At 53.1% G+C, this 24,005-nt stretch overlaps 2 protein-coding genes and 1 long non-coding RNA gene across 3 annotated transcripts; 2 read left to right on the top strand and 1 right to left on the bottom strand.

The window, feature by feature from the left end:
• Positions 1-118: 118 nt before the first annotated feature.
• OAZ3 (ornithine decarboxylase antizyme 3) lies at positions 119-4,192 on the bottom strand. Its single transcript, NM_001290739.1, is given in 5 exon segments — positions 119-406; positions 1,095-1,180; positions 2,146-2,321; positions 2,780-2,907; positions 4,014-4,192. Coding segments are annotated over 5 exon segments (699 nt in total). The 5' UTR covers positions 4,190-4,192; the 3' UTR covers positions 119-272.
• Positions 4,193-6,918: 2,726 nt separating this feature from the next.
• MRPL9 (mitochondrial ribosomal protein L9) lies at positions 6,919-13,315 on the top strand. Its single transcript, XM_037883150.2, has 7 exons — positions 6,919-7,099; positions 7,607-7,766; positions 8,606-8,730; positions 9,857-9,907; positions 10,734-10,835; positions 11,556-11,639; positions 12,849-13,315. The coding sequence occupies exons 1-7, from the start codon at positions 6,995-6,997 to the stop codon at positions 12,966-12,968; spliced, it is 747 nt and encodes a 248-aa protein (XP_037739078.1). The 5' UTR covers positions 6,919-6,994; the 3' UTR covers positions 12,969-13,315.
• A 4,650-nt stretch (positions 13,316-17,965) lies between these two features.
• LOC122463752 lies at positions 17,966-23,561 on the top strand. Its single transcript, XR_006287363.1, has 3 exons — positions 17,966-18,337; positions 20,630-20,931; positions 21,086-23,561. It is a non-coding gene; the product is annotated as an uncharacterized LOC122463752 (long non-coding RNA).
• Positions 23,562-24,005: the final 444 nt, after the last annotated feature.

Raw genomic sequence — 24,005 nt, forward strand, 5'->3', positions numbered from 1 at the left:
GCAAGTGTGAGTCAGAAGCTGCAAGGTTGAGTCTTTCTTTCCTCCCTGCCCCCAGTGCATTCTGCATTGTGTCAAAGCCCTTCCCCCAACCAGACACCACACCTGTGCTTTCACACCTGTTTAATGATGCTCAGTGGGGACACGCTCAGTTACACACATCAGCTCAAAGACTCTGCCCGATCCTGCCAGTTCCAGGCCCAAGTTAAATGGGAGCTAAGCCGTCCCCCCTCCATCCCGTCCTGTCTTTGCAGAATGCCCGGCTTCGGGAACTCTCATGCCAGCTCCGGACAGCAGTCTCGCTCCAGCGGGCAAACCATGAAGATAACGTCCTCCCAGGGCGGCAGTGAGGGATGGTCTGGTCTGACCACCTCAAAGCCCAAGTAACTGAATGCTCGGAACAGGTCTCCTGGGGGACAGAAGAGGCAGGGTCACAATTATTAAAACTAGCTGTTCTGACCTCCACTTGGGATCACATGCCCCTTAGCCCCAGTGTTCGTGTTCCTCTAGAGTTACTAGACCCTGACATTACAGTGGGATGAGAGCAGAAAGGGTGGGGCGCTCCATGAATGCATAAAGTTGTGCAATCAGCTTCCACTGAAAAGCCTTGGCTGCATGACAGACGTCAGACCAGGGCCTTAGTCTTTTAATTGCAAAGTCAAATAGCTTCTCTTACCTACAAATACAGTAGTAATGGCTCGAAATACTGCAGTTCCTATCGTCACAGAGCACTGCAGAATTGCGTACTTTTTTTTAAAATGTGGGTTCCCACTGGACATGCACCCTCTGTTCTTACATACAGAAAAGTTGGGAGAACAATATTCTTCCTTTGACTGCTGGTCTCTGTGCATTGCACATCCAGGGTAAATAACAGCCATTACTGGACAAGCTGTATGCTGGGCAGAGAGCAGCCTCTGCTCCCGTTAACAGAAGCCACTAAGCTAGCAAGAAAAGAAAAGATTCCCGTGGAAACGCATTCACTGTACATTAAGTATCAAAAACATGGCACAAGCGACTTGCACTTCTCTGTACGTGGAAGGTGATCAATCTCTGTGTCTAGGTTCACCTACCAACCGCCAGCCCGGAGGGCCCCTTACCGCGATCGCTGCGAGCCGGGTGGAAGTTCACAAACACGAGGTTCACGGCGGTCTTTTCCTCCACGTATTCCAGCGTCGCAGTCAGGCTAGAAAGTAACACACCCCTGTGCTCGAACAAGCTGAGAAATAGCCCCTGGGGGGAGTTCCAAAGGAGTGAGGTGCTCAACTCCCATTAAAATCCAGGGGGAGTTGGGGGGGCTGTGAAAATTCTAGCCCTTCAATATGGATTTGATTGATACAGGATTGGTTGGTCTAGTTCTGTAGTACTGTGATTTGGTGGCACTTGGGAATTAAAACACAACACAACCACAAGCAGCAGCTGTATAAAACCCAGTTTGGTCCACTGGAAAGAGAGAAACAACAGAGGAGTTTCAAACCTCTATGACATTTCCAAGACTGAAGAGGACCAAGGGGTTGGATTCGTTTAAGGGGGGGCTCATTTAGAAGCTGGCACAACTGTTATGGCTGAGAAGAGTTGAATAAAGTTACATGGGTCCCTCAGCCAGCCTTCCCCTGACTTAGGCAGCTTGAAGGCGCAGCCCCCGTGAGCACACAATGGGCGTGGAGGGTCAGCAGTTACTGTCTATGATCTTGGACACCACACTGTGGGAGCTGCTGCCTTTTTCCTGCCAGCCACCTAATGTCACAAGGTGTGGGGGTGGGAGTGATTTCCAGCTGCAGAAAGTCAAGGGATAACTATAACCTGGCTGAGGAGACATAGGCCCTGGGATCCTTGATGTCTTAAACATCCCAGCGCTTTGAAAGAAATGACGCACAGATGGAATAAAGGACCAGTCAGCAGCATGCTCCAGAGGAGCTAACCCTGTGCTGCCCAAGGGCTTGTGCGTCTCTAAACTGCGGGATTGCAGCACCGAATGCTTTCAGGCTCTTTGGTGTGTTTGCAAATTAAACTGGAGTTACCCTAGATCGCAAGTGTCTCAGGGAGGCAGCGTCCAAAACAGGAGGGTGATGGCTGGGGCTGCTTTCTCCCATGGCCTCCAGACAAAGGAGGCGGGAAAGCCCCTCTGCCATCCTGGGCCAGGCTCCTTACCTTTCACGGTTGTTTTGATCCAGGGCGCCGCGGGGCGTGTCCAGGAAAAGCTTGCTGTCAGTTAGGAGTCCGTGCCAGTGAGCAGAGCTGTGGGGACCTAGTTGGAAATGGAAGTCCAGCTGGACAGGGAGACCAGGGAGCAGAGGGTCGCCAGCAAACACTGTCAGGTTCCCAGCCTGCAAGAAAGCAGCGAAGCCCCCGTTACCAGGCGCGCTGGCTGGCTGAGAGCCAACACCTGTTAACGCTGGGGTCTGCCAAGGGGAATCTAGCTCTACACCCAGATCCTACTGAGTGGGACCTCCCAGCCTGAACCCCTGCCCATGGCTCAGGCCCATGTGCTCTAGGCGCCGGGGAGCCTGGACTAGGATCTAACTGAGAAGACCTGGGATTTACAGGCAGGAAGCCAGCATCATGCAAGGCAGCTTCCTCCCTGCGCTATTTCCCACCTAAAGAATCTGAAACAGTTTCTTGTTCAAAGGGCAAACGTTAATGATTGCTGCCCTTCCAGTTCCTCTGGGCCCATCACCCTCCTCTGTAGGCACCCCAATCCTCATCTCCTTAGACACAACCTGTAGCTACGGAATGATCCCCTGGATGCACCCTGGACTCAGCCAGGCGGCGGGAGGTTGCCTACCTTGTACAACTCTTTTAGCTCGCCCTGGTTAGCCCCTCTGCTGGCCGGGCCGCCTCCCAAGGACTCAGGAACACTGGAGGCAGTAGCGAGGTCTGAGGATCAGGCTCTCGCGCTCAGTCAGGGTGATACTTGGAGGACGAGAGAACAAGAGAGAGAAGGGATGAAATCCTGGCCCGTTTGCAAGTCAAGGGGAGTTTTGGCTTTGACTTCAGTGTGGCCAAGGTTTCATCCCAGGTCTGTAACAAATTGCTCCTACAAGGGAAAATCCATTGTAAATTCCTCAGCTCCTTATCCCTTATCAGGCCGAACAGTCCTTTATTCTGTAATTAGCCACAGTGAAGGCAGATGCTACCTCATTGTTACGGGCATCAGACTCTGGCGCCAAGCATGCAGCCTGCTTTAAAGGACATTTGACTGATTGGTGTTGCCTCGGAGAGCCGTATGCCCTGAGGAATCAAATCAACGCAGCTGGAGAAGGTACTTTGAGGGTAAATACTGTAAATGATTCCCAGCTTGACTTGACCTGCAGGAAACCACCCAGAGGGGCCAATCTTTTCCACAAGGCCAGTTTAACTGGTGGACAGACTGTCCTGTTCATCACCTTTCTGCTGGGAACTAACTCTGGCTTGCAGTTAGGAGCTTTATTAACAAATGCAAAACACCCTCATTAAGAGTAAAATCTGTGACTACTTGAATAGTATGTGGGAGGGAGAGGTGTTTCACCCTCCCCACTTCAACTATATACAGAGACATGGGGTGGGGGGCAGCTGATTTCAGAAGATGCTGAGCCACCCTCCCCTCTGAAAACCAGGCCTTTCTAAGGGGTCTCAAGTTGGGCTCCTAAAATCACCAGTTGCTTTTGAAAACGCGATGGTTGATTAGTGGTGTGGTCACGCACCGGGACCCAGTTGTGCTAGGTGCTGTATAAATACAGAACAAAGGCCAGTCCCTCCCCCACAGAGTTTACAGTGCAGTAAAATCTTGGCCTTAAGAGATCAGATACACGCCCCAGGCACCCCTTGTTGGTTTTTTGAAGGATGAATCATTCTCAAAGCTCCAAAAACAACGAGCAACCCGTTACAGGCTGGCCCCCCAGCTCCGGAAAACAGGGACTTCTCCCCTTTCCAGACATTTTTACCAACATAAGGGTTTGATTTCCACCCGAGTGCCAAACAGAAGGAAAGCGACAGTTCCCTGTTAATCTTCGATTGAGGGGGTGGGAAAAGCCACTCACCTCCCGTGGAAAGGCACCATCCTCCGCCGGTAGATGAGGCGATAGCGATAGCAGTAATAGTAATATGCAAAGGGGGAGCAGGGGGGGTATGAGTAGTTCCGTTTCCTCCCTCTCTCAGTGTAAGAAAGGGAAAACAGATAGGTGTGGTCCCGGAGCAGCGACGTTTCTTCAGGCAGTGCCTACCCGCGGCAAAGTGAGCCCCCGAGCCCCAGGGCCCCAGCTCAAGTAGCCAGGTTCTTTGTGACCCAGCCATTGTGACATTTCCCCGTGGGGAGGGCAGCATTGTGACACGCCCAGCCAGGCCACACCCCCCAGGGACACACCTAGCTTATTCCCCTCCCCCTTCTGGGCACTAGTGTAGGATGTTGCCATTGTGCGGCCAGCCTTCTAATATCCTGCTCTAAAGGGGACGGAGCTGTAGTTTGTGGGGGAGGAGGGGGTCCCTCAGTCCCTGGCATCCATCATGTGTCCCCTTAATCCCCCAAACTGCAGGGTCCATATTGATGTAAACGATGGAGATTATGATGGTTGGGGGCCTCTCTAAATCCTGGCTCCCACTGTGGGGTCCCTGTGTAGCCCCCACCTTGCTAGGCCCTAGAGTGGGTCCTTTTCTCTCTGCAGCACTATGCCAACAGGGCACATCCCCTCGGGTTTGGGGAGTCCGAGACGCAGAGAGTTGGAGGCCAGACAGGACCACCAGCTCATCCAGTCTGACCACCCGGCTCGCACAGGCTCCGCACACTAAACCTAACACCCCAAAGTATCACAGCCCTCGGGAGCCTAGACTGGTCTGTGCCACCCATGCCAGAGGCCCCCGCCATGGCAGGGAAATGATGATGTTAGAAATACCCAGATCAATCCAGCAAGTGATAATCCCACACAGCAGAGAAAGGCGAAAACCTACCCCCCTCCCGCCAAGGTCCCTGCCCATCTGAGCTGGGGGGCAAATTCCTTTCTGGCCCCACCTCTGGTGATCAGTTAGGCCCTGAGTGTGTGAGCAAGAAGCGCCAGTCAAGCACCTATGAGAGATGCTTGGTGCCCCCTCAGAGCATAGCCTATCTCCAGCTGTGGCCATCCCTGATGCTTCAGAGGAAGGAGATTAAAACAACCCAACCAACCCGCAGAATACACGGGGGCAGCAAATCCCTTCCTGACCCCTGCTGGTGGCCATCTGAAACCCTGAAGCATGAGCTCTAGAAACATAAGAGATAAACCGGAAGTGCACCCCAGGGCTACTGAGCCCTGCCTCCCCCACCACCACAAGCAACCCCGTCATACAATTACACTCATATATTTCAGAGTAACAGCCGTGTTAGCCTGTATTCCCAAAAAGAAAAGGAGTACTTGTGGCACCTTAGAGACTAACCAATTTATTTGAGCATGAGCTTTCGTGAACTACAGCTCACTTCATCGGATGCATACTGTGGAAACTGCAGAAGACATTATATACCCAGAGACCATGAAACAATACCTCCTCCCACCCCACTCTCCTGCTGGTAATAGCTTATCTAAAGTGATCATCAAGTTGGGCCATCTGAGAAAACCTGGACTTGTGCTGGAAATGGCCCAACTTGATGATCACTTTAGATAAGCTATTACCAGCAGGAGAGTGGGGTGGGAGGAGGTATTGTTTCATGGTCTCTGGGTATATAATGTCTTCTGCCGTTTCCACAGTATGCATCCGATGAAGTGAGCTGTAGCTCACGAAAGCTCATGCTCAAATAAATTGGTTAGTCTCTAAGGTGCCACAAGTACTCCTTTTCTTTTTACTCATATATTTGTGGGGGGGCCTCTAGCAACTGGGGTGACCCCCCCTTTTGAATATGGAAATGGGGACCCTGAGAATAAGTGGCCGCAGTTCAGCGATTGGGAGGGAGGGGGCACAGACAGGGGACATGGGAATTTCTGTGACCATGGTCATGAGGGCTCCTGGGAATTACCCCTCCCCGACCTAGGATCCCAGAATACTGGGCCCCCTTCCAATGGTTTGAACCCCCCTGATGCTTTGGGGGGCAGAAAGCATGGACCGTGGGTGGGGTCCCAAAGGGGGGGAAAGTGTGGGGATCCCTGAGGATGAGTTGGGGGGTCCTTGAAGGGCACTGGGAGAGAGTTGGGGGGAGCAGTGGGAAGGAGACCCGGGGGAAGTATGGGGGGGGGGGAAGAGGTTCTTGAGGGGACCAGCAGGGGAGGGGTTCCCTTAGGGGAGCAGGGATTTTGGGGAGGGAGTCTCTGGCTAAGATGGGGATGGGGGGACGAGACCAGGAAAGTAGGGGTAGAATGGGGATATTAGAGGGATGGGGGTCCCTGTAGGAGGCAGGGGAGTGTGGTAATAGTGGGGGGTTAGGAGGATGGGGTTCCCTGAGGGGTGCAGGGAGGTGGGGGTACAGTGGGGGGTTCAGGGATCCCTGGGGGAGCAGGCAGGTGGGGGTACAGTGGGGGGTTAGGGGATGGGGGTCCCTGGGGGAGCAGGGAGGTGGGTTACAGTGGGGGGTTCGGGGATGGGGGTCCCTGGGGGAGCAGGCAGGTGAGTTACAGTGGGGGGTTAGGGGATGGGGGTCCCTGGGGGAGCAGGCAGGTGGGTTACAGTGGGGGGTTAGGGGATGGGGGTCCCTGGGGGAGCAGGCAGGTGGGGGTACAGTAGAGGTTGGGGGTTCCTGGTGTACAGGGGGTGGGGGTACAACGGGAGGGGAAACAGGGATCCCTGAGGGGTGCAGGGAGGGTTAGGGGATGGGGGGGTTCCTGGTGCACAGGGGGTTGGGGGTTCAGTGGGGGAGGGGGTCCCGGGGGCAGGTAGGGGAGGGTTCAGTGGGGGAGGGGGTCCCGGGGGGCAAGTAGGGGTGGGCCCGTAAGGCGGAAGCGAGGCGCTGCGGGCGAGGGGGCGCGTCAGGCGCGCGGCGGGCAGCCCCGGCTCGGGGTCCTTCCTCTGGGCCGGCGCGGCGCGGGCCCTTCCCCCGGGCGGTCGCAGGCGGCCCCGGCGGAGGATGCTGAGGCTGGGAGCGGGGCGGGGCTGCGGCCTCCTGCTGCGGGGGCTCGGCGGGGAGCAGCTGGGGGCGCAGAGCCGGGGGCTGGGCCTCTCGCTCAGCCGGGTGAGGGGCCGGGCTGGGGGGAGGGTCACGCCCCGAGCTGGTCTCCTGGGGGGGGCGGGGTCACACCCTGGGCTCGTCTCTCTCTCGGGGGGTCACCCCCCGGGCTGGTCTCTTGGGGGGGGTTATCTGGGGGGATGTAAGGGGGGGGTCACACCCTGGGCTCGTCTCTCTCTCGGGGGGGTCACCCCCCGGGCTAGTCTCTTGGGGGGGGTTATCTGGGGGGATGTAAGGGGGGGGTCACACCCTGGGCTCGTCTCTCTCTCGGGGGGTCACCCCCCGGGCTGGTCTCTTGGGGGGGGTTACCTGGGGGGATGTAAGGGGCAGGGGTCACACCCTGGGCTCGTCTCTCTCTCTCGGGGGGTGGGAGTTCAACCCCTGAGGCTGATCTGGGGGGGGAGTCATGCCCCAGGCTGGTCTCTCGGGGGCTGGTCTTTCCCCACCTGTGGGGGGGTGGTATTTGGGGGAGGTCCCCATCCCCCCCCCGGGCTGATCAGTTTCTCTGCGCAGGGCACCGTGGTGGTGGAGCGCTGGTGGAAGGTCCCGCTGAGCAAAGAAGGGCGCCCGCCTCGCCTGCACCCCAGGAGGCACCGCATCTACAGGCTGGTGGAAGACACCAAGACCCAGCCCAAGGGGGAGCTGGAGCTGATCCTCACTCAGTCTGTGGACAGTAGGTTCCCAGTGCAGCCCCTGCCCCCACGTAGCACAGTAGGGGCATTTGCTTTCCACACTGAAGAGCTGAGGTGGTGCTGGGTATCTGTCATAGGAGTCCGTATTTCTTTCCTGATTTTCACCAATCTGTTACGAGCTCGGTGTTATCTAATGGTTAGAGCAGAGAAGTGAATCAGGACTCCTGGGTTCTGTTCCCAGCTCTGCCTCTATGCCCCTAGCAGTCAAATGGGGAGATCACTGCACTACAAAACAGGAGTGATCACTGGATGTGGGGTGTTACCTGTTAAGAAACAGAGTAGTTTTGGAGTTTAGGAATAAAGGAGTTATGGAAGTAACTATTATTGCGCTGGTGCTAAAGCCTGCCCTCAGATCTCAGGCTCAGGCCCAGACCCAGGAGTTCTGACTCCGAGTCCTCTGCTTTAACCACTACACAAGAGCAACTACTCAACTTGGTGTCTTTTGGTTTTATTTTTAAATGTTATTTTTGGATAGTCTTGTTCAGAGCTTTTCCTTCACCGTAATACCCTAATTCCAATTATGAGTGTATACACACACACATGCTCATATATTCTGAATACAAAGTGTGGTATAGTGAAGCAGCTGATAGTCCCCATACAGTGCTCAATCATCTCTCACGCCTCTGTCAAAACATTTCTGCTTTTTAGGCCCTGTTTTCCAAACTCTCTTTGAAATGCCATTTTCCTTTTCTTATGTTCGACGTGCTCTGGCATCCTTCTTGTGAGGAATATGCTGTGTAAATATATAAAAGCTCTCTAATGACCTGTGTGCTGGGTTTGCCAGCGATGTCATATTGTGCCCAATGTCTCTCATTCACAGACTTGGGAAGCCGGGGTGATGTTGTCTCAGTGAAGAAATCTCTGGCTCATAACAAGCTCCTCCTTGAGGGGCTTGCAGTTTATGCCTCTCCGGAGAACAAAAAAATGTTTGAGGAGGAAATGAAGGTGAGTTGGAGGAGGGAATTGCCTTTCCAGCCCACATCGTGCTCTTTGCTGTCCTAATGTGCAGAATTCTGCCATGAGCAATTTGAGATTCTTACTGGATTCAGCGGGAGCAGCATGCAATCTCCCAAAAGCTAGGATTTGGCTCGCACAGTTAACCTATGATTTCGTTGGGGGAAATATACCAGGCCCTGAAAGTTTAGTGTCTTCAGCAAAACATCTAGGTAGTGCAACCTCAGAATGAAACTGCTGCTCACTTGGGGCTTTGTGATTATTTTTTTGAGATTTGCAATCAGGAGACTGTAAATCGAGAGTAATTTTGTTTTGTTTTGTTTTTTCAAATGGGTTGATAGATTTAACCTTTTTTAGCAAATTGTGTGTGTGTGTGTGTGTGTCTCGCACGCGTTACTGGGATTTGAATTCCTGATTGTTTTATTAGAAACAGACTGCTGAAATCTTGCTAGCAATGTTAAAGATGTATTTGGGAACACCCTGTAAAGACTATTGAGCTAAAATCAATTGTTTCTAGTATCCCCTATAAAATGAGTGGTGTATAAAATGCCTTTCAGTTAATATAACCTGGCTAATGACCAGGAGACCCATTATAAATTGCAAAGTAACAGGTAATTTAACAAATTCAACTTTTTAAAAAGACATCCCCCTAGTACAATGGGCTGCTGGTCCATGATCGGGGCTCCTAGGCATTACAGTAATTCACATAATGATCAAGGATTCTGCATTGCCAAAAGTCCCTTCTTCACCTGCTTTGACAAGTGCTGTCTAATTTCAGTGATGTAACACTGAATACACTAGTAAACCTACCATACAAAGCCAAAAAAGACCCCTGCTATTAAAGCTTTGTTGCAGAGTGGCGTGAGGACTGGGACTTTTGACAATTGTTGGATTTGCTGGCTCGTGAAATGGGAATTAACGAGTTGTGACTCACTTATAGCACACCGGAGACATCCTATCCCAAAATACCCAGAATGGGGACATGGCTGACACTAAGGCATTTTGAATTGAGAGCTCCAAACCTAACCCCAAATCCTGGACTGTACAGAGATGAACTGCGAGACATTGTTAACTGTGTGTTCATCTCACTTTTCCCCCCCAATCTTATTTCTCATAGCTGCGTGATGAAGGGAAGCTGGAGAGACTTCAAACCCAGAGCGGAGAAAAGGTGAGTAGAAGGGATATTTTCAGGGGTGGGGAGACCTACGAATGTTTGTGAAATAGCGGTGCGATTCCAGTGAAATGTGAGAGAATCCCAGCCAACAAAACTAAAACTCCTGGTACGTTAATAGGAACCTGATCTGATTAGTGATGTCGCTGGCATGGTGTCTTTTTAAATGGGGATGTTTGTTCGTATAGCTTTTTTGCCCAATAAAAAGCAAGGACAAATACATAGACTTTGAGCCTGTAGGGCAAAGTGCTTGTCTTTAGCTAAACTGCCATTCCATACCTACTGTGTTCTCTAAACGACTGATACTATTAGCCCTTCTAAAGGGAGAGTGAGGTAGTGAGGTTCAGTCCAGTTTTGAATCAGAGTTATAATGAAGGTTCAATCAACCAGTGGTACCCAGCTCTTAACATGATCTTGGCAAGAGAGTTTACCAGACCTGTCCTGCATCAGTGACACTGAAACATCTTTACCCTGGGCTAGCTCTTCAAACAAACAACAAGTTCAGTCGGTGCTGGCTTCATGACACCGGACAATGAAGAGCTGTTCATTCCATGAATGTTTGCAGCGTGGGTGACAACTGGGTAAACTCCCCCTCTTCCCTCCCTCTTCCTGCCAGTGTGACTTAATCCTGACTTTCTGGGACCCTCCTGCAGGCATGAGTGGGGGGTGGGGGGGGAGTTCATTCTCCGTGGGCCGTGCAGTCTTGGGTTCTGTTACTGCAGTGGTTTCATGATGCAGACACTTGTCCGCTAGAAATTCAACTGAGACCTGGCCATTCCTTTTACTCATGTTCCCCATCTGTCATCCTCCTGCCCTTCCCTAGACCGTCCAGTTCCTGAGGAGCTGCCGTCTGGAGGTGGGGATGAAGAACAACGTGAAGTGGGAGCTGAACAACGAGATCGTCGCCCGCCACTTCCTGAAAAATGTTCGTAGTCTGGCTATGACTGGGGCTCGCGTGCGGACTGAGGGTGGGGGAGGTGGCTAATTTAGCTCTGCCCCCAGGGTGCTGAGAGTGTTAATCTCAGACAGCAAAGCTGGCTCACTGTAGGTTGGGATTCAGTGAGCGGCTCGAGTGGAGGCTCGTGAATTTATCATAAGGGGCTAATCAGGATAGACCAGAAATCTAGGGTGAGGCCAAGGCCTCCGCGTTCTCAGTAGACGGCTCTTGGCTGGGGTTAGGATTTACAAGGCCAAGCCAGTCCTAGTGTTAAGCTGGAGGGCATCTGCAGGAACCTGTCTACTCCCTGCAAGTCTCTGCCATCTCGAGGCCTCCCAGCTCACCAACACTCGGGCATCTGTCTCAGCAGACCGTCCCTGTCCAGCCCTCCTGTTTCCAGGCTTCCCCGCCTGCGCTAGGAGCGCTCCTTTACACTCCCCAGCAGGCAGTCACATCAGTCTGGCCCCTGGCCCCCTGTTCCCAGCTGGGGCTGGTGAGCCACTTCCAAACACCTGTTCTTAAAAGGGCCATGCAGGACTAGCTGGCCTCCGACCCCTGCTGCCCTTATAGGGGCAGACCGCCTTGTTCCACCTAGTTTAAGCGTTGAACACCCACCGGCCACCGTTTGTGGTGAGAATAGAGGGACAGCTGCAGGCGTTGGGTTGGAATGAGCATCCTCGGGCTAAGTCATGGTGCTGATTCTTTCAGCTTAATGTCTTTGTGACGCCGCATGCGGTGAAGCTGCCCGATGAGCCCATCACGAGATGGGGTGAATACTGGTGTGAAGTGACGGTAAGTGCACGTTTCTTTGGAAAGGGGGCAGCTGCTTTTGTTTGAAGGTCACTTAGCTACAAACGGCTCCAACTTCCTCGTCCCTACCCTCCCTGTCACCCTTCACGGTGGGTTTGGAAGATGACAAGGGCTGCTGGCTACAGCCAGGGAAATGGGAATTGGGACAAATTCTGATCTCAGCTCTGGCCACCTGCTCACTGGTGGCTTTGGGCAAGTCACTTCCCTGCTCTGTGCCTCAGTTTCCCCCCTCTGTGACACAGAGAACGTACTTGTTGCCTCTTGGGGGGGGTTGGGTGGCTTTGTTGCCGACTGGGCCTCCTTTGAGATCCTCAGGCACGAAGTTACTGCTGCATCCCACATCTGCACCACCTGATCCACTCCAGAGTGCTTTACAAACTAGATACCCACGGAAACGCAGCCCCTCTTTTCCTTCCTGCCCACTGGGGGGAGGAGAGCCAGCTCTGAAACTTGCAGGCCGAGTGCCGAATTGGTGTCATTTACAGCTGTACCAATTTGCATCGCCTCCTGCTTAATTTGCTGTATTGAAGTCCCGATGCATGTGTGCGTACGTGCTACATTTCCGTGTTGGTTACTGCAGCTCGGCAAGCTACGGGCCTGTAACGTACCAGTATCTTCTCTACATGATGTAACCCCAAAAGAATAGGGAACAGAATGGCCCAACGCTGAGAGGGAGAGAGAGACAAGGGAGAAAGGAGCTGATGTTGCAGGCTGAGATTTGAAATGGAACTGGAGGGATACAGGAGATTTCAGAGGGGAGCGGCAGAGGTGAAGGCCCTGGTATCAACCGTGCAGGAACAGAAGACTGGGTGTGGGGCGATGGGGGAGTCGGGCACAGTTTGTCAGGTCAGCTGTAGCAAGCCCATGAAGGGTTTTAAAGGTGAGGTTGCTTGTGCAGCTAGATTTGAAGCAACTCTAAATGTCTTCCCTCTCCGCGAGGCATTGGTAAGCTTGTGTCTGGACCTGCCCTGAGTGCTCTCTGACCTCAGGCCTAGTGAGTGTTTCCTGCCGGTGAAACCCTTAGCCAACGACCAACAGAAACAACCGGCTGTGGAGGGATCTGCAGGGGCCCAGCCACTTTCCGCCAGCGTGGGAATCTGGCCCTTTGCATTCAGTTAACCTGGAAGCACGGGGCCGGCTCATTGTCTGGGGCCCTAACCCATGTCTCTGTCCTGGGCTTGTGTGTTGCAGGTGAATGGCTTGGACACCGTCAGGGTGCCGATGTCTGTGGTGAACTTCATGAGGCCAAAGACCAAGCGCTACAAATACTGGCTGGCCCAGCAAGCGGCTCAGGCAGCATTGAAGGGGTAAAGGCCCCTCCGCGCTGTCCCGGGGAGTTCTCCTCGGAAGGTTGGACTGTTGGGAGAATGCCACTGCTGCGGTGTCTGGACCCTTCACCCTGCCAGCTGAGAAGGGCAGCCAGGCCTCAGCTGGCCTCTCTCTCCTGGGAGCAGTTAGCTAACTCCTTGTAAACTCTGTGTCAGTGTTTGGGGGAGGTTCTCACTGCAACCACGAAGGGACCCCCCGGCCCATCCCTCCCAGGTGGGGCTCTCTGCACAGGACCAGGAAAGCACCCACCGTGCTGTATGTTGCTCCCAGTCAAAGCAGGACACCAGAAAGCTCACAGCTACTAATAAAAGGCTCCCGTGTCCAAGCCACTGGCAGCGTGAATCGGCTGTGTCTTGCTGCTCTCGGGTTCGGTCAGACGACACCTCGGAATTGGGGCAGCTGGAGGCCAAATGCCCTGGGGAGAGCACTGGGAGAAGCGGCCACCAGTGACTCACCTGATCAGTTGAAAAGCACCAAATGGTCTGTTCCCAGATGTCCAGCCTGATGCCTGCTAGTGCCAGTGCTGATTCCAGTCCAGCTGGATGGGGGGGAGAGGAAATGGAAGGTGGAGAGTCCCCTACAGGAAGTTACCTTATTGCAGGAACAAGACTCTCAGCTGAGCTGGAGATCCCAGCTCCCTTTCGCCACCCTCCCTGCCGCAGGCATCCTAACAGAATGGGGGAGGGACGCACCCACAGCCAGCACCCTTCCCCTCTGCCCCTTGCAGCTACTTCATGGGTGAATGGGGCTAATACCCCAGAGCCAAAGAACCATTATGTTGCTCATTTTCAGCTGCTCTCAAGGTGGCGGAGCAGGGCTTAAATGCAGCTGCTACAGTGCAGGCAGCAGGAGAAGCAGGGACTCAGTCCTGCCAACCCTTCCTTGGGGCGTAGCCAGAGTCAGGGTCCTCTGTGCCAAAGCGCCTTTCTGCTAGTTGATCTCAGCAGCATGGGCAGAGACTTAAATGCCCTGCCTCTAGCCTGACTGGGGACCCCAGCTGGTTTGGTCCCTGATCAAAGGGGCAGGGGGAGGGAATTTCCATGTGGGGACTGCTTCCTCTACTGGCCTACACCCCCATCTTTGGCCTCTGACACTGCCAGGGTGTCCCCATCTCTGCCAGGGCTGAGCTCTTTCCGGGGGCCAGTTGCAAACCCATCCAAAGCAACCTGATCCCACCAGGGCATCCTCCCTTGTTCCCTGTAGCCCCCTCGCTGGGCTAGTCTGAACCTTTATTGCTGGCTGGAGCCCACCAGAGCTACCTCCTGCCCCTGTTCAAGGTTCCCCGCTCTTACTGAGGGGGTTAAATCCATCCATCCCCGCCCCAGCTGTCTGCCTCCAAAAGAGGCTGGTCAGACGCATGTCCACCTCTGAGGGGGAGAGGCAAGTTCTAAAGCTGAGGGTGCTGGTTAAAATCCTGTGAAGCCCAAGTTTAAAAGGCCCAACAGCATGTGCAAAGTCCTTGGGATGAACAGTCAGCCTGGGCCCTTCCCCGGGAGCCATGCTCCAGGGGGCTGGGAGGATGCAGTGTCCCAAGCAAGGCTCAGGCCCTGTGTCTCCCCCATGAAACACCTGACCCAAAGAGCCACTCACTGCAGAATGTGCTGCCCCTTCTGCAGCTAAGGGGGAGCCCAGCATTGGGAAAGGCCCCTCTGACCTCCCAGTGCAGGCTGGGGCCTGTTGGGATTTGCCAAGTGCACCATCTTCTCTGCCAGCAGTCGCAGGGAGGTGAGGGCTGTGTCCTCCTGCAGCTCAGGGTGCCCAGAGAGCTTGATCTGCAGAAAGACCAGCCACTAGCCCCTGTTCTCTGGCGGTGCCCCGGCAGCTGCTTTCAGCCTGGCGGACCAAGGCCATGCTAGTCTCATGCACCCACCCTTCAGCAGCACTGAGGCCTATTGCTAGAGCGTGCCAGTAGGAGTGCGCTGGGGTCCTTGTCCCACCTCTGCTACTTCAGCAACCCGCTTCCCCTCTGCGTCTCACTTCTGCCTGTAACACGGTGTGGGGTGAGGAGCCCCGCGCTCTGCCTGGGTTAGGCCCCTTGACTTCAATCCACCTCTCCCTTTGTAGCTGTCTAGTACCTGGCACTACCATCCACAGCTTCTTCCCTAGCCACAGCCCAGCCCCTGTCAGGCAATTATAACCCACCCACTTCCATGATGCTTTGCAACACAGGGCAGCAGCCAATCAGACAAGCCGGGCTCCTTTAAATAGTTCCCTGCAAGGTGGAAAAGTGAAGGAAGAGATTTCCCTTCTGCTGCTGCCCAGCAGCCTGCTCACCCCAGCAGGCTGTCTTTAAAAGGACACGCAAAGGGATAACCTAGGGGTGGAGGCTGGAGGACAGGTAGGATCACCCTCTCTCCAGGTAAGAACGCTCTAGTGCATCTTGCCTGAAGGATCCCAAAGCACTTAACAAACTGCTGTACAAACAGGATTGTTTGGCCAGTCATCAAAATGCAGCCACTTCTGGGGAGCACACCGCAGTTTCACAGCCCACAACCACACGGTCACGTTTTGAGGACTGGAAGTGAAATACCCCTGGCTTGTATTTTCAAAAGTGAGATGAGATTTGGGAGGCTTCTTTTTTGTGGCTGCTCACCTCGAGCCATCTCAAAGGGGTCTTGTTTACTGAGGGTGGGCGCTTGGCCCTTTCTGAAAATCCTACTCCTTCAAGGTTTCTCAAGTTGGGCCCCTAAAATCACGAGGCCTTGGTGAAAACGTAGGCCACTATAGCCCAGGGACAGTGCAGGTGGAATGTCCTCACCCATGTTGGAATTTAGCCAGGAGATGCTGGGGATCTACTGGATCAATTGTCGGTTATAGAGCCATTGAGGGAGGGGGACCAGCGATTTACTGTGGGAGAGGGCAAGGAAGTACTGGGGATTAGGGATCACCCCCGGTGAGGAATCTACTGCTGACTGCCGAGCAAGCAAAGAAGGGGGGATTCATGGGAAGCTGCTCAGGATCTACTGCAAATAAGGATCCTTTGAAGGATCTACTGGCAATTGGGGAGGGGCTAATAATTAGGGAATCTGCTAATGAGGGATTAGGGATTCTCTTTGGGGAGAGAATTGAGGAGGACTTGGGGGTGTGGGTGCAGAAATCAGGGAGAGGTTAGCTGAAATGAGGACGCAATGAATGGTGTATAAATGGAGACATCCAGCCCTGGCATCCCTCTGTCCTACATGCCTTAGAGATACATTCCTAAACTACCATAGCAGGCGAGCGCTGGCTAACACCCGGCACTGATCCATGCCCCTTAGAGAGGTTTAAACCATGCAGGCAGCAGGAAATTCAGCCGCCTCCCCAGTTCTGCTTCTAGAGTCTTTTGTCTTTTTCTTGTAGTGACACATGCAAAGCCAAATCCTCCATCCCAGTGAGTGTCAGTCCCCACTATTCAGATTACATAGTACTTTGCCCACGCCGGCACCCGGGGCAAGCGATGGGAGGCCATGGCCCGCAGGCTTTGAAAACCAGGCCAGTAAACAAAGATCAAATGAGAAGATCAAAGCTTTGTTTAGGGGCTGATTTAGGTGAGAGGCTGATGAATCCAGTACTGGCCCATCGCAGTCCTTCTTACACAGTAGCCAATCCTGCTAGTAAATCCCGACGTTGCGGCTTCGATCTCCAAGGATAATCCATCCAAGAGATCATTATTACTGAGCATCTCTATCGCGATGGTGACTGGAGGCCAGCCAAGCCAGGACTCTGTTGTACTAGGCTCACTACAAGTGCATCTGAATCAGAGGAGGTGCATAGGCGGATGAGTCCTGTTAACTTTCCCCTTCAGAATCCATCCTGAATGTTATTGAAACTCACGAGTTATATACAGTCCTGTGTCGGGAAGGAAATTGATTGGGCTGGATGCGATCAGCGTGTTGCATAAGATTAAATTACATTTTGTCGGCAATCTGCACGATATATGGGCTCTTTAAATTTTGTACGGGGCCCGATAAATTGTTTGAAATATCCAGCCTCGGGGGATGTGGCTGGGATGCAACGTTTTTTATGAGTCGGCAACCGGGCTGGTGGCGTCGAGACGAAATGGAACCGAGTCACATGCGAATGAAGAGTATAAAGCAAATGCAAAACTAGCCAGGGATGGCAACGCTGAAGTCAAAGTGATTATGGAAATGCAAGAGCGGGATGTGTGTGAGTTGTGTCTCTATAGGCAGGTTTCTGTGTTGTGTCTCTGCATGTTTCTAAGTGTGTGTTGTGTCTGTGTGGGTGAATCCGTTGTCTGAGTGGGTGTCTGTCTCGTCCACTCCCTGTTGTGTAACGTGTGTCTGAGAGTGACTTGTTTGTGTGTGTCAAATCCTAGGCAAAGTTTTGGGGGGCGTTGAGAGCACAGACACAGTGTTGTCCCTGCTGCACAGTCACGTTGTGTTACCTCAGCGACAGGGAGCGGTCCCTTTGCTGGCCTCTGAGATGAGTTTTGGTGGGTCTCAGCCTAGTTCCTCTAGCAAACAAGTGTCCCCACCACAGCAATCTGCCTGACAATCCACTTCTCAGCAGAGGGGCCCTGGGCTGCATGGCCCCAGAGCCTGGACTGCCTGCTCACCTGGATGATGTTAGTTGAGGCTGACCTAAATTCTTGCCCTGCCCCTGCCCGGGCTGTGCCTGTACTGTGGCTTGTTGGGGACGCAGCTTTCTGGGCACTGTTCAGTGGCACTGAACTCGCTTATTTGTGTTTAAGCCTCTCGGACAGGCTGGTGCCGGCTGCTTCTCCCCAGCCGGGTGAGGTTGCTCTGCCTTTGCAGACACGGCTCTGTCTATTGCGCCAAAAGAGAGGCAGCTGGGAGAGCTGTTTGGGGCCTGATCCTGCTCCCAGCCATGGGAGCTGCTCGGGTGGCACTTAGGGTGGGAGCAGTGTGCGGAGCCCCCTGGCTGCCCCTACACATAGGAGCCAGAGGGGGGACATGCTGCTGCTTCCAGGAGCCGCTCAGAGCAGGGCAAGCCCTGGATCCCGGTCCCTGCCATGAGCTCAAGGGAAGAATTAAAACATCTGGAGGGCCGGATGCAGCCCTTGGGCCGTAGTTTGCCCACTTCCAGTCTAAACAGACAGGCGGTGAGAGGGGAAACAAGTACTGAGCACAGACCTGCCTTACGTCATTCTATGTCCCAGTCCACTGCTCTCCCCACTAGGCCACGCTGCCTTCATCTTCATTCATTTTCTTTCTGTGGTCCCCTTTAAACACTCTACGATGTTGTCTTTGTGGCTGGCCGGCATTTCTACCTTAGGCCCAGATCATGTGCCTGTGCTGAGCCCCGCTGAGGCCAACGGGACCCTGTCCAGGCCCGGGTGCAGCAGCTTGCAGGATCGGGGTGGCACAGAGCAGAGGGAACGCTGTGGAAAGGTGGGTCGATGGCAAAAGGCAGCCGTGTTGGGAGGTCAGGAGCTGGGAAGCACCATAGATTTGCCAGTGGCTTTTTAATGCCATCCCATTCCTCCTAGTTCCACCCTCTTTAATTGCTCTCCCTGCTTGATGCCTATGCCCTCAAACAGCCATAGATGCTTCTTCTCCCCGTCACTGCTCTTCCAAGCGGAACAGATTCAACCCCTCTTGGACACTGACCCCTCCAGCCCCCTGCTCATTCCTAGGACCGCTCCCTGATGTTTGTCACTGATCACAGGAGGCGGAGCAGCTGCCCAGGTGTCTTCCAGAGCAGGACGCAGGTGTGAGTCCAAGCCAGCGTATATCATCCTGGGGACGGGATGGAGCAGAGCAGCCAACTCCTGCTCAGCCAAGGTCGTTTCTCAGCTCCCTGGTGTGTCTGAGTGATGTAAAAGTGGAAAACAGCTTGAAAATGGAAATCCAAAGGGGCTGCCGCGTCCCCGCACAGCTGTGGCAGGGCATGAACTAGAGTCCCTGGACCTGCGTTTGCTGGATCGTTCCTTAACAAATGGCCCAACGGGGGGTGCGATCGAATCCCGGCTGCTGAGCAGCCCGAAGCAAATGGGCTTTTCTTTTATCGGGCCGCGCAGCTGCCCGCGTGCTTTCTGACGGCAATGGGAGCTGCTTTTAATGGGCAGGAGATGTCAGGGTTTGATCAATGTAATAGCAGAGAGTCTAGCCACAGAGTTTGCTTTGATTTCCACCCCCCCCACACACGCACCCCCATGCACACCCCCACTGGCCTTTCAACTCCTCGAAGTGGTAATTTGCTGAATTTCGCAAGGAGCTGATGAGCTAACCATCAATCATTAGTAAATAGTCATTAATAATCAAATCTTGTCTCGCGCATTGCGCATTTCATCCACAGCTCTCAAAGCTTAGCTTGTAAGGTCAGTGGGGCGCGGACTGTGTGTTCTGTGTTTGTATGGCCTGCTCCGTCACCGGGGTGTCTGGACGCTGCTGTAATACGCCTAATAGAGACCGTACAGCACCTAACGCCATGGGGTTCTGGTCCATGGCTGGGGTGCCTAGATGCTACCATAATCCACCTAATGTACAGCACCCAGCAAAATGGGGTTCCGGTCCATACTAGGGCTGCTAAGCCCTACAATAGTAATGAAGAGGTTTACAAAGGAGAGTCTGTGTTTTTGAGGCCTCCTCTTACTCATGATTATTATTTATTTCTATTGTGGGAGCGTGTAGAGAATCCAGCCACGTTCAGGGCCCCATCATGCAGGGTGCTGCACAGAGACAGAGTGAGAGACTGTCCCAGCCCTGAATACAGTGCTGTTAAACCCGCGAGGTGAAAGAATTCACAAATCCCCCTGCCCCCCAAAATCATGAGACTGCCTTAAAAATTATGGGGATTTCTCTCTCTCTCTCTTTTTTTTTTTTTTAAACTGGGGTTCTTCCAATTTGCCATCTGGATTTTGATCCTTGAGGGGCCAGGTTCTCAAGCTTCTTTCTACAACCACGAATCACTGTCCAGGGAGTATTAGCCCTGAAATCCCCAGGAACCGTTATCTGACTGTTCAGTGAACAGCTTGGCTCCACAGGACTTTATATCCCCAGCCTGTGCACACAGCACCCTGGGTTTGTCTGCTGCTGTCTGTGTACGGGACATAGGCCATGATTCCACCCTTAGACAACACCCCTAATTCCTGCCATGCAGGCCTCGTTTAATTACCTCCCTGTGGAGAGATGGGCCCAAGTCCAGAAACCCCCCATATTTGGGAGAGTCCCTTTCCCTGACTGCCCTTCACTCCTACTCTTGCCCCTCCTCTGTCCCACCCCCTTTACTTCTACCCCTTTGCTGCCTTCCCCAAGGTACAAGCTTCCTTCTCGATTTCATTTGCACTCAGCTCCTCTTGGTGGAAGGTAGAAGCAGCTGGGGGGTGAGGCACAGGGACAGAGAGACGTTGCTGAAGTGACCAAACACCTGATTCCTTCAGAGGGCCAGATTCTCTATTGCCCTGGAGCCATTACTTACCCATGTGCCCTTGGGTCAAGATGATCCAAAGTGATTAGTGATTTGGGGGGGTGTCATGATTTTGGGGCCCCTTTATGAAATCTCTTGACTAGTCATTGGTGACATTCACGGGGTGAAAACGTGGTCCCCTTCTAGCCCTACATTTCTACAGTTCTATGAAGGCAGCAGAAGTTCTTAATCTTCTCCGCTTTCTGCCTCCCTGGGCCTGGCGTAAAGAAGCTCATCTCGTCTCGCTGACAACCCTCGTCTCTTCCCGTCCACAGAATATGCAGCACATCTCATCTCCAAAGCACTGGACCAAGTCCTGGAGCCCTGGGCCATGGTTGCTGCGGGACACCTTGCCGGGCTAGGAGCACTGGCAACGCTGGTTCTTCACCAGTATGGGTCATTCCACCCCACCCCCAAGTGAAGCAAGCTACGCTGGCAGATGGGCGATGCCACCTGCAGAGCTGTGCCCATGCTAGGGAGGGCCTGACTCTTCATCTTTGAACGCCAGAGGTTGGCACTATTGGAAGAGCTGTTTCCCGTGTGTCCATTTCATCCCTCTAATGTCACATCCTGACGGGTAACGTTCTTTGTCTTGGGCGTTAACGTGGCTGTCTGAGCTGACCCACCTAGCCAAGAGCTCTGATGGGATCACTCCAGCCCAGGTTTCTCCCCCTCCCAGCACCCCCCCATCCCCCCCAGCTCGAAATGATTTTTCTTGTCATTGCAATTAGCAGGTTTCATTTTCTGGGGCCGGAACAATCAGCTGGCGTACTAAAAGAACAGGAAGCCCTGGCACGTAACAGAGCGAACACGCACAGCGCACGAGGAGGCTAATGGGAGCGGCTGACTTGAAGAGAAAAGCTGGAAGAGGTGCCAAAAAAGTCATTAAGTCCCTCTTCCACTGGGATTTTAGAGGAGGACAGCCTGAATATTCACGAGCATGCTCTTCCTTTGAGGGAGACGTTCCATCAATTATCACAAGGTTGGCATCCGGGTGGTGTCAAGGTTACTCCCAGCATAATGAGGGAGGTGGGTCCTGGCTGGCGAAGGGACAGCTTTGCTTGGAAACTCCATCGTAAAGGCTGCAGCAGGGTTTCTGTATATGGCCAGTTATTTTTCCCTTACATGCTGCAAAAGCCTCATGGCTAGGCCGATTGCCTTGAAACCTGGTGTGCTATATGGAGGGCAGGGCTAGTGTGAAAGGTGAAAATTTGGGGTCAGTTGGCCAAGGGGTTCCCAAGATACAGCTCCTCCCTCCCCAAGGGACCCATTTGAAAAAAATAACATGGACCTGATTCTGATCTTACACCAGTGCAAGGGCGTAATCTGACAAGCACTTGACCAGGTGCTTAACTTGAAGGTTGTGGGTCGTTCATAGAATCATAGAATATTGGGGTTGGAAGGGACCTCAGGAGGTCATCTAATCCAACCCCCTGCTCAAAGTAGGACTAATCCCCAATTTTTGCTCCAGATCCCTAAATGGCCCCCTCAAGGATTGAACTCACAAGCCTGGGTTTAGCAGGCCAATGCTCAAACCACCGAGCTATCCCTCCCCCTCGTTCCACTAACTTCAATGGGGCTACGTCTGTGCTTAAAGTTCAAGCGTGGCTTAAGTTCTTTGCTGGATCAGAGCCAGAGAGCTGGGCAGAATTGCACCCTCCAGCAGGCGTAATGCTAATGAAATCACTGGTGTTACCCCACTGTGGAATCAGCGGGAGATCAGAATCAGCCCCATGATTTATATATCACAGTTGTATGGTAACAGGGACCATAAAAGTACCTAAGGGCTTGTCTACACATGGACTTACTCCAGAATAGCTAGTCTGGAATAACTATTGTGCTTTAAATTCACACCCTACCTTAATCCAAATTCAAGTGTAGACGTGTGAGAGAGAGAGAGAGAATGAAGGGTGGTGAATTTACAGAGAACTCCGTGGACATCTGTAACTCCCTCATTCCCAGACTTCAAGGAAAAGCTCTTCGCCCCAAGCACCAGGTCGCTTTGTTTCTGCTTGGCCAGCAGGGGGCTGGCACTGAGGCAAGACAGGCTTGTCCTCCCTGCCATGAGACCACTCAGAGGCGCTCTGACGGTGGGCGTTGCCTTGCCACCAGAGGCTTTGCTCCTTTTTCAGAAAAACATTTGAAAGCGAATTTAGGCCTCTCTTGCCATCCCCGGCCAGAGGCTAGCAGCTGAGAAGCATCACTCTAGATGAGATAGAAGAAGAGCACTAGGCAACAGCGCAAAGGGTGTATGTACAGCTCCTAGCACAATGGGGACCTAGTCCATGGCCTGGGCTCCTCACTACAACAATACAGATAAATAACAGCTCTGTGCCACAAGGGGTAAGCTACTGTCCGTTGAGCAAATGCTTAAAGTCTCGACAAATTAACCATCATTCCCTGAAACAAGTGATAGTCTCGGTCGCTGCTGGGAAATAACTAATAGTGTTTCACAGCAGGGGGAGCAGAGAGACATGAGGTGTCCTCAGGGTGCTGGTTTAGGGAGACAAGCCTGTGCCAGGAAATAGCTCTGCGATAAAGAAGAAATGTCAGCTTGTCCTTCCTGGAAACCAGGATGATGTTGGAGCTAACACACTTGTGGCTTGAAATAAGAAGACTCCCTGGCTCTGAGCATCTGCAGATCCCCCACTGCCTTCCAAAGGAGGGCAGTGTCGTTATCCTTATTTTACAGATGGGGAAACTGAGGCATGGGGAGGGGAAGTGACTTGCCCAAGGTCACCCTGAAGCCAGTGGAATAGAACCCAGGTCTCCTGTGGGCCAGTGCTCTACTCCCAATGCTATCTCCTAGAAGCAAAAGGAGGCTTGTAAAAGCCCTGAGATTTATCCCCAGGACATTTAACAGGAGGCTGGCTCTGCTGAAAGGAAGAAAACCAATCACAACCTGCGCTGGCTCCCTGCACCGGGGTAAATCTCACCCACCCTGGGCCACTGCAGCTAAGGAGTTAAACGCCTTCTGCCGAGCTGCAGCAGAGGTCAGCAGAGATTCACGCGGCTAGTTGATTTGTTACCCTTCCCTATTCCCGAGCTTTGCCTTCACCCTTCAGCCCCGCGGCTGGGGCATATTTCATACTGGAGGAAGGAAGTGCCGGGCTGGGACAGAGATGATCATAGAACAGGAAGGGACCTCGAGAGGTCATCTAGTCCAGTCCCCTGCACTCAAGGCAGGACTAAGCATTACCTAGACCATCCCTGACAGGCGTTTGTCCAACCTGCTCTTAAAAGTCTCCAATGATGGAGATTGCACAACCTCCCTAGGCAATTTATTCCAGTGCTTAACCACCCTGACAGTTAGGAAGTTTTTCCTAATGTCCAACCTAAACCTCCCTTGCTGCAATTTAAGCCCATTGCTGCTTGTCCTAACCTCAGAGGTTAAGAAGAACAATTTTTCTCTCTCCTCCTTGTAATAACCTTTTACATACTTGAAAACTGTTCTCTTGTCCCCTCTCAGTCATCTCTTCTCCACACTAAACAAACCCAATTTTTTCAATCTTCCCTCATAGGCCATGTTTTCTAGACCTTTCATCATTTTTGTTGCTCTTCTCTAGACTTGCTCCAATTTGTCCACATCCTTCCTGAAATGTGGTGCCCAGAACTGGACACAATACTCCAGTTGAGGCCCAATCAGCGTGG

The sequence above is a fragment of the Chelonia mydas genome, chromosome 24 (genome assembly GCF_015237465.2).
Source record: "Chelonia mydas isolate rCheMyd1 chromosome 24, rCheMyd1.pri.v2, whole genome shotgun sequence".
NCBI lineage: Eukaryota > Metazoa > Chordata > Testudines > Cheloniidae > Chelonia > Chelonia mydas.